We start from the raw sequence: 10,993 nt of genomic DNA, 5'->3' as shown, positions 1-10,993 counted from the left end.
AGTATAAATAGATTTCATTAATAAAAGTTTGGATGGTGATGCGTTTACTGGTTAGTGTAAAAAAACAATGCGGCGGTGAGATTAGATATCTTGTGATATCTTGTAGCATGAGACAAAAAATAAGCTAAACGCACCGCACCGCACCCAATCGCCCATCCAAACCCACCCAGAATCACTAAATGTATAAAGCATATAATAATAACAATAATAATTTAAGACATTATTTTTATTGATTTAGAAAATATAAATTTATTTATAATATCAATCATAAAATTAAATTAAATTTATACGAAACTATAAAATAGTTTTAATATATTTAAATTAAGTCGTGCGGATAAAAAAACTAAATTATCATATACATTACAGAAAAGAGATACAGGTCCGCAAAAATTTTATCCATCGTCCGAAATTAAACGAATGGTCACAAACTATGTATCATTTTTGATTTCAAGCCAAGAATTGAAAAATCATAGTAATGACCAATAAAGAAGTAACTTTCACTTTCGTGTCCCTTTTTTCTCTAATGTGGATTTTTCATGTGTTTTGACAATACATTACCAATCAATTTTACTAGATATAGAATTCTATAATTAAAAAAACAAATTTAATCGTCTTTTATACGTAAACTGTGCAATTCTACGTGGAGTAATTGGATCCATACCAAGTTTTAAAGTCATAAAAATTCAATTTCAAACCAATAGAATGTATAGCTATAACTAGAGGCGAAGACATGAGTAGATAGTAGTCAAAATCATAAATTAAAATAATAGTAAAATTATACTTTATTTTTACCCTTCACCAACATCTTGAACCTCATGAAAAAACAGTGTGAAAGTGCATCCCAAGATATAACTTCGAGGACTTCAAGTTTTTCCATCTTGTAGATACTCAATCACACAACTTAATCCAATCTTCAACCATCTTAGCATATAGAGGCATCAACAATGGAATTCTTCAAAATATCAACAATGACAGGAGATTTTTCTTCTTCTTTCTTGCAGTGGAAAAACTGACCCAAGAATGAATAGTCGTTTTCTAGTATGATTACAGTTAATTATTAGACGTGCACATAAGAATTCCTTCAATTTTTTTCATTAAATTTGAGGGTTACTTCAACCGATTTGTGTGACAACAATGGATATCCAAATGGGAGCGAAAAGGGTCCATCCCTTTTTAATTCCACAAAGAAAAATATTTCTTATATTTTTATATCTAATAATTGTTCAACTTTTTACATATTAAACATTTTTGTGCACAAGTTCCTCACCCAAATAATTAAAAAGTTCAGATAATTCAAGATTTGAACCGACCATTTCCATAGAATGCTATATAATATTAAAAAGTTTAAAATAGTGCTTTTAGACACTGAGTTTTCTAGATTTCTAATCATAAAAAGGAGGACCAACATTTTAAAAGCATGCTTGATATTTTTCCATGCGTATTATAACACGTTTCTTATAAAATTAATTACCAGAAAATATTCAGATTCCCTAATTATTATTAATGAAAATTGATTGAGTTTCAATTCGGTTGTTGTCAGTATAAGAGGATGTAAGTTCGAGTGTGCTGAAACATATTATCTTCCTATTTAATGATTAGAGAGAAATTATGGGCAGTTTTAGACATTATATCAAAAAATATATATGATAATAAAAAATATATGATTATTATAAATAGAATTTCCATTTTGGATTTACTTCAACCATATATATTTGATGGTAATTCAATTTTTTTAAGTAATATGGGATTAGGTATGAAAACTTACTCCAATTTGAGAGTATATTTAAAATAATAAATTTAAATGAATTTTTTTGAAAATTTTAAAATAAAGGAAAAAATTATATCGACATCAAATGTGGCCGACAGCGAAAGGTACAGACGAGATAAAGCCACGTAATGTAATGAAGAACGTGGCGCTCGCAGGGATCCACGCATTTTATACAAACGGAGGCTGCCCTTTTTAGGATTTAATTTATTGATATTTTTATTGGAAATACCCAAAAAGTGTTTTTCTTTTTGAATATATATATTTTTTATTTTGGAGAAACTCTGTCAAATGTTGATTTATTAATATATAAAAATATAGGGCAAGTCAAAATTGTGAAAAGGTAATAAGAAAAGGCTATAAATAAATAGGATTTAGACTTAATGGTCAACCTTTCATTTCGTGATTGTTTTTATAGGACAAAAAGGATAAATGTAATTGACTAAATATGAAAATAGCAAATACATGTTGTATCACATTGCACATGCTTTGTTTTTTCACTTTTAACATTTTCCCCCTTCTAGGCATCTTTGAATGTTTATTCATAGCCCACTGCTCGCCTAATTATTATATTTTGTGGTATGGAAGCTTGAAATTTATACTTGGGATAATAAATATGCATACTCATGTACGGATTCCTACCTAACAAATATAGCTTTTATTATCATCAAAGATTCTAATGTTACACTACCATTACTCACTTTTCTGAATACTAGTATATTAATTTTAATCTAATTTTAATGGTTGAGATAAGGTTTGTTGCAGTGAGTTGAGTGGCACTATTGGCAGTTCCCACTGTAATCCGTCACCACTATAGCGAAGTTATTTGCCATATTTGGGTGGCCATTGGGTTTAAGTGAATCAAGACAACCCTTATTTTGTAGAAAATTGGTTGAGATTGTGGTATTGATTTTGGAAGGCCATATCTTCATCTGGTTATGCTTTTTTTAAATGAATTGTAATACTTATTTTCAAAGAGTTGCTATACATTCATTTAATTAGCATATTAGCGAGCTAAAATTGATATATGTTAAGAGACTTGTCTAAGTTATGTATGAAAGCATATTCAAAGCACTTGAATTTGTTAATTGAGGAATTGTTTTGTGTGAGAGTGCAAATTGAATTGTAAACCTTTAGTGTTTACTTCCTAAATTTTTTAAGGGGCGAATTTAGAGGTGAGTCTTTTAGCCTTTAGGTATAAAAGTGAGATTTCTATACTTGAGGAGTGATAGAGTGTGATTAACTTATTGTATTGTGAATTAAAAAAATGAAATTACTCACTAAGCTAGGCTACGCAGATGTAGGGAAACTGAATTGCATAAACAAACATTGGTGTTATTTATGTTTTTATTTGCACAGTTTTTCATAATGCCAAGCTGTAATGGTTACTACATGCAATCAAGCACTTCCATTAACTATTGTGTTGTCACACCCAGATTTGTTAAATCCTAAGTTATTCGGGAAAATTTCGAATTAAATTGAAAAGTTTTCTACTCTGACGGGTCCTTTTGTAAATAAATGTTTTTGGCAAGCTATTGAGTAAATGTTGAATTTCAACTTTAGTCCGATTACTTAAGTCTTAGGTAGTTGTTAGTGAGAGACAAAATTATTGATATTATTCCAGGTAGCCGTTGATTTGGTATTGATGAAAGATGTGTGAGAGGATTATATATAGAGGAGAGGTGTTAATCTCCGAGATTGCTCTTTCATTTTTTTGTTCCTTCTTCATCTTTCCTTTGGTTTGTCATAGAAGAGAGAATGTTTTAGGAGCGTTGGTGCATGGAGGATGAAATGGAGGTTTGAGGTTAATTTTTATTAACTATAAAAAATTTATTTTAATATAATTAAGTATTATTGTATTTAAAAAATGATTTTTAATTTATCAAATTATATTTAATAATTTTATGGATTTACAATTTTATTAATTAATAATATATTATGCTTCTTCTTTTTTTTGTAGAACTTTTAAATGATTTGACTAAATTAATTAATTTAGCATTAATATATTATGATATTTATTGATATCACTTCTATTATTATCACACAATAATATTAATAAATTATTTTAATATCAATTTAGTAATATAATTAACAATAAAGGGTATCTTTTTAATTAAAATTTTTTCAAACTCGTACTTATATGTATACTAGCTTCTAATGTCACATGTGTTATATGTGAATTTATGTATTTAATAGTTAATTAGTTTTTAACTATTGTATTTTTAATTACAACAATTAGCATAAAATAATATTTCTTATTTTAATTTTAATATAATTAAAATATATTACCTTATCAATTCAAGTATTATAATAAAAAATTTCAAATAATAATTAAAGTATTTTTAACATATTCAATATACAATTTATTTTTAATTTATGTAATTAGTGCAACATACATTATTCAAAAATTATAATTAAGATGTTTAAAATTCTATTCGAGTAATAGCTCTATTTTACATCAACAAAATTAACACAACTTTTTACGTCAAAGTTTTTAAAATAATAATTGTAAAATATAATTATAATTATCACAATTTTTTCCTGTACGTTGTGCTTAGAATTCTATTTAAGTGATAATTCTATTTTACATTAGCACAATTTTTAACTGATAATTATAGCTTAATTGTAATTATTTTTAAATGAGATTTTAATAATTCACGATTAAACTCGTGGTTTTATATAGATTATAATTTATAAAAAAAACTTAAAACAATCGATTTGGTAATAAGAGAATAATGATATTCAAACAATATTAGAATAACATGCTTTTTGAAAACTCTAAGACATGAATACTTTTTGGAGGACAAACCTTGGTCGATATCAAGGTTCAATGACATGGACTAATAATAGACATGCACTAATAATAGGACTAAGAATACCGTACCAAAATTGACCGTTGATTAAACATTTGCCTAAAAAACACATGTGTACTTGATTAAACAAATTAGAATTAATTTGTATAGGGAGATGAATTTGAAACATTAAGATGTCATCTCCCAACTGTATCCATGTGATCTTAAATTATTGTATGGAAGCTGAAATTCCATTGTCAAACCAACTCTATTCCTCTTTAAACAAAATGGTTTGGTATTAGTTTCGTGGAAGTTTTTGTTTTTTAATTTCAAGAAAACAAATCATCGCACTGCACATATTTAGACTCAAATCTTAAATTTAAGTTTAACCATGTCACGCATGATTCACTTTCTCAAACAACCAATAAAACACTTTCATTCAATAAATTTATTGCCTCTAAACATATGAAACTTTGCAGATTTCTCTCCACGAAATCAACCTCCCCATTCTAAATTTATTATTCAAGAATTATTTTTGGTAGCAATTAGCTAGATATTTGGTTTAATAACAAATGTATATACGTTTGCAATTATGAAATCAAATTAGATTGTAAGGATTGTTTGGATATCAAACTTTAAATTGATGTTAATCGGAGAACTCAACATAAATTTTTTCAGTACTTCACCTATATTTCAGTCAACAGACATCCGAACATAGATAGTGCTACACATACTCAGATATCTGCATCGTCATTGAACTAAACGTTTGAGATGCCAAGTTATTAACTTGTAATGACTGATTAATTAGTATCAATAATTATTAATTGTGACATGAATATTGTTGAATACAAGAATAAAAAGGAATAGTTTGTAGATATTTTCTATTTATTTATCTATCTATACATACACGATGATGTAAATATATAAAATGTTATCAATGAGGTCTTGACATTATTAAAAGAGATTAGGCATTGGGTATTTACTTATCCGGATTCAAGTTTTATCATGGATTATTGTCATACATGAGTCTTCAATTTTACTATGTGCAATTGTCACGTGTGTTTATAATGATATTGCTACTACATCAAAATAGATTTTCTATGGCGTTTTTCACTAGAGTAGTAGTGTTTGTAATAGCATACAGCAACGTTTATATACGTCCCCAAATACTAGATAGAAAGCCAGAGAGTTTTGAAGGTCGCAACGTTTCTTATAAAAATACATGTGTTGAGGCAGTTATGAGAGCAGTGATGCAGAATAGTTACAATTGCACTTGCCACTTCTCAAGTTTTATAACTTGCTTTATTTTGAATTGATAATCTTTTGAAACAAAAACATTTGGTTCATTGGAAGCGTGTTGGCCCATTTAAGATCGGTCATTTGAAGTAACAAATTATTGCAAATTAGATTAAATTGGATTAAGTAAATCGAATTTCCTAATTTAAGGAGATTGGATCGATTGACTTGAAAATTTAATTTTGGTTATCTCTTAATATCTTAGACTTTATGAGGATAGTCTTGATGCTACTTTGGGGATTGTATTATGATTTATCTCAATGTTAGCAAGTCCAAAAAGCTTTAGATTCAAGACTTGCATAAGAATTATATATAGAGTGAGTTTTAGCATTTATTATGTTCTTTAGAAATTATTTTTGTGAGTGCATTTTGTGCAAGAAAAATTTTACAAATTATGTTTGTAAGGAGAAAATTTAGTGAAAAAAAATTAGATCTTTAGTGCAAAGGTAAGGTTGTTATTTGAGTATGTGATAGGACTTAAATCATTATTTTGTATAATGTTGAAAATAGTAGATTATATATGTGGGTAAAATCATAGGCATAGAAAAACCAAACTTGTAAACAATTGTTTTGGGTCTTTGTTTCTTTTTGCAATTGCATCCAATATGTATAACTACTCACTCGATTCTTGTAATAATCATCGATCTCTTTATAACTGCTCACCCGATTCTTATAATAATCAATTCATCTCTTTCAAGATGTAATTATATTTGTAAACTAAAAAAAAGAAAAGATCAAAGTAAGAGTAAATCTTATCATACATAAAATATTCTCGTGTAACATTAAATGTTGATGCATTTATTTTGAGAGTAAAAAATTGTTTAAATAAAGACTTTCATTATTTATATGTACTAATTTTTCAAATGGAGAATAGGCAAATAAAGTTTTTTTCTAATTATGGAATTAGGAATTTATAGTGATTTAACAAAATGTTTAATAATGGTGTCTATTTGGACTAATTTTTAATTTTTTGTAAAATATGATGACCAAATTTTAACAAATTAATATAGAGAAATTAACTTTTCAGTTTTCATAGTATTTTTTTTCATTTTAAAATAATCAAATTATTAATATAATCTTAATAAAATAAATTATTTATTTATAATTTGGTCCATGAATCATAATACTAACTCAGTAATCATATTTTGGTTAATAATTTTAAATTTCAGGGTTTTTTTTTTTTAATCATAGCAATTAAGAAAAACATTATCCCGATTTTCATGCGGATGTCCTTGCAATAAAGTTAGAAGGCCCTAGACGCTTGCAGTTGCATGCCCCCACAATGATAAATTATGTGAATTTGTTTATCTTTTCGAACTAGATTTGCAACACGTGACATAATAATATTGATAAATTTTTAATAAATATCGACTTAAAAAAAATTAAAAATTGTTAATGAACAAATTAAAATTTAAAAGTGGAAATGAAAATGACATCATATAAATATCATAGATGATATACATCAAAGAGAAAATAACTTTATTTTCCGATGGAATTTCAAGAATAATTTCGCATTATTTTTTATAAAAAGATGAATATGCAAAAGTGAATTTCCAATTTTTTTAACGAGAAAATATCTCACCAACAATATCTATGTCAATTGATAATAATATCTATGCCAAACCGACATTTATTTTTATTTTCAGTGAATTTTTTAAACATATATTAATTTAGGATCGTATCATTAAACTAAAAATATGTTTTCATTAATTAGTTATATTTAATACTATTTAATATCAAAACAAGTAAGTCCTACAATTTTATTGTATTTTATATTTAATTGAAATATAATTATATTTATATTTTTAAAGGTGTTTTTACAAACACCATGAACTTTAGATCCTCTCAAACCAGACCCTCACAATTATATGCAAAGTAGGTCCTATGGAGAATCAATTGTACCCTCCAACTTTTTTAAATAAACAAGTGAAATTGTAGCAATATTTTCATTATAGATCCTATTTTTTAAAAGTAGATTAAAGAATATACAAGATAAACTTATCTCCTTACCTATAACTTAATTAGTTCAATGAATTTACCTACCAACAATAATATCATTATATTTTAATATAGAAAAGAAATTAAAAGGAAACAATTTGATGTGGTTCATTGAAATGGAATTTGATTCTTTTTAATAAAAGAATTTAAGATATACAAAACGGGGGACAATTAAATGAAATATTGATTATAAACAATTGAAAAAGGAATATTTTGTTAAAGAAAGATTGATTCAATTGGATTGGATTGGATCAAGTCGGGAGTTGAAAAATGGGTATTGAACCGGTTGGCTGAGGAATTAGTTTGAATCAGTTGAATCGGGTAGTTGAACTAGATTTTTTTTATATTTTATGATTTTTTTAATAATTTATTTAATTATATCGGATGAACCAATTGAATCGATGGTTTGACCAGTTCATCCATTTGTCCGGTTCTAAAAACCTTGACTATAAGTACAATCATGAATAATTCAATCTATTATAAAGCATGATCAAATTGATAACCGGAATATATCCAGACTTACTTCAAAAGAATCCTAAATAGAACCTAAACATGGTATGAATCAAAGATGTTTGAACCGGACTAAACCAACTGGTTGAACTGGTTGGACCAAGACCCAACCGAGGTATTATTTTGAAAAAGGATTTTGAACCAGTTAAATCGACAATCAACTAAAAGGCCGGTTGAACTGGTATTCTTTTACTTAAATTTTTAATAAATTTCTAATTGAATCAATTAAACTCAAACTCATAACGTAATCAATTCTACTATCGGTTCAATTTAAAAACATAGTAAAACTCTAAAAACCTTAACAATCACATTGGAATATAAGATGTACGAAATGAAATCAGATTTTGTAATAAAATTAGGTGATTGGTGTTGACTAGACTGCTTTTTTCGTGTGAAGTCCGTATGGCCGACCTAAGCATGTTAGGATGTAAAAATAAATGTCAAAAAACAATGTATCTTATCTATTAGTTTTTAAAAGAAAATAAAAATAAAAATATTTTAATTAAATATAAAACATTTGTTTCTTATCTCCCAAAACTCTCACTTCCTCTACTCCTATAAATAGCCAAGCAAAATCCAAAGCCTTTTGTTCATGTACCCTTCATTGCAAACCTCTTATCAATCTCAATATCCATCTATACCCCCACATTGAATAACATAAACAACTGACAATGGTGGTGGTGTCAAAACCAGCAATTGAACAGTTCTCTTCTTACCTGAAAAACAACAAACCAACCACATTGTTCACTCAAATCCCACTTGTAGACCTCTCAAAACCTGATTCAAAACACCAAATAATCAAAGCCTGTGAAGAGTTTGGGTTCTTCAAGGTGATCAACCATGGGGTTCCAATGGAATCCATTTCCATGTTGGAATCCGAAGCTACCAAGTTCTTCAGTTTACCACTTTGTGAGAAACAAAAAACAGGACAACCTCAACCTTATGGTTATGGTCATAAAAGGATTGGTATACACGGTGATGTTGGTTGGGTTGAGTATCTTCTTTTGACTACTAATCAAGACCCCAGTCTCCATAGCTTCCAAACTTTCAGGTCTGTAAAACAGAACACTAAAAGAAATGGGAATTCTTTCTGTATTTTGGGGGGTGTTTCAATTTTATTTATTGTTTTTCTTTTTCAGGGTGGCTTTGAATAGCTATATGAAATCAGTAAAGAAAATGGCATGTGAGATACTTGAAATGATGGCTGATGGGTTGAAGATACAACCCAGGAATGTGCTGAGCAAACTGTTGATGGATGAAGAGAGTGACTCTGTTTTCAGGGTGAATCATTACCCACCATGCCCTAATGTTCAACCTTTGAATGGTAATGGCAATGGCAATGGGGATGTGATTGGATTTGGTGAACACACTGACCCACAAATTATCTCAGTGTTGAGATCTAACAACACTTCTGGTCTTCAAATCTCTCTAAGAGAAGGAAGCTGGATTTCAGTGCCACCTGACCAAACCTCATTCTTCATCAATGTTGGTGACTCCTTACAGGTATGGTAAATATAAAAATACCCTAAAAACTCTTATATCATAAATTAAATTACATTAAATTTTCTATCTATTTCTATAATTAAAAATTAATTTCTAAAAATTAATATAAACTTCCATAATATTTTTACCTCCATAACTCATGCTAGAAAAATGAGAAATCCCTATTTTATTGATTCTTTTTACAAGAAAAAGAACTAACTGGAATATTCTTTTTGAATTGTTTTCATCACTTGAATATCTGTCATATCTTACAGTCCCCACTTAAATAAATTTCTTTTTTTTTTCCCTTTCTTGGGTACACAAAAGAGTTTAGTTGTAAGCTTCCAAACCTAAAAACACAAAGGGAAATCAACTTTTTGGGATCATCATTTTATTTAGATTTGAAACTTTGGGTCAGTTCTTGAATTTTCTGTAATGGATGTTTGTGTTTGCAGGTAATGACCAATGGAAGGTTTAAAAGTGTAAAACATAGGGTAGTGACCAACAGTGTGAAATCAAGGCTATCGATGATTTATTTTTGTGGACCACCATTGAGTGAGAAAATAGCACCTTTGCCATCTTTGATGAGAGGTGATCAACAAAGCTTATATAAAGAATTTACTTGGTTCGAGTACAAAAAATCTGCTTATAATTCCAGATTGGCAGATAATAGGCTCATTCACTTTGAAAAAATTGCTGCTTCTTAATCTCTTTTTTATTTTTCACTTTTGAGTAGATTTTCTTTATACTTCAAATAAGAAATAGGATTAGGAAAAAGTTTGTAGTATCAAAAAGGTTTGTGTGATCTTTAGGTAGCTCTTTTCCTTTGTACTTTTTTTTTCTTAATTTGTTTCAACTCAATGTAACTATCCTTCTTGTTAATATAGTACAAATTTTCACCCCATCATGGATACTATTTAATATAAATGATCAAATTACGATATAATGTCTAAAATTATTCATAATCCTCCTCAACTCATAAATTAGAGGATAATGTGTTTTAGTACATTCAAACCTATGTTCTCTTGTATTGATAACAATTCCTATACTAATCAAGTAAAAACTCAATCGACAAATGGAGTAATTCCTATAAAACCATTACCAAAGATTGTTGCTACAAGTTTGAACTAGAATTGGCATAAAACAGATT

The 10,993-nt window shown here is 28.0% G+C and overlaps 1 protein-coding gene across 1 annotated transcript; it reads left to right on the top strand.

The window, feature by feature from the left end:
* Positions 1 to 8,927: 8,927 nt before the first annotated feature.
* LOC105776050 (gibberellin 2-beta-dioxygenase 1) lies at positions 8,928 to 10,747 on the top strand. The gene is made up of 3 exons (XM_012598516.2): positions 8,928 to 9,412; positions 9,501 to 9,864; positions 10,299 to 10,747. Exons 1-3 carry the CDS (start codon positions 9,033 to 9,035, stop codon positions 10,548 to 10,550), a joined length of 996 nt encoding a protein of 331 aa, XP_012453970.1. The 5' UTR covers positions 8,928 to 9,032; the 3' UTR covers positions 10,551 to 10,747.
* The last annotated feature ends 246 nt before the right edge of the window (positions 10,748 to 10,993 follow it).

Source organism: Gossypium raimondii, chromosome 1 (assembly GCF_025698545.1).
Source record: "Gossypium raimondii isolate GPD5lz chromosome 1, ASM2569854v1, whole genome shotgun sequence".
NCBI lineage: Eukaryota > Viridiplantae > Streptophyta > Magnoliopsida > Malvales > Malvaceae > Gossypium > Gossypium raimondii.
Note: the sequence above shows the minus strand (reverse complement) of the source record. Positions and strands in the feature narration are given on the sequence as shown.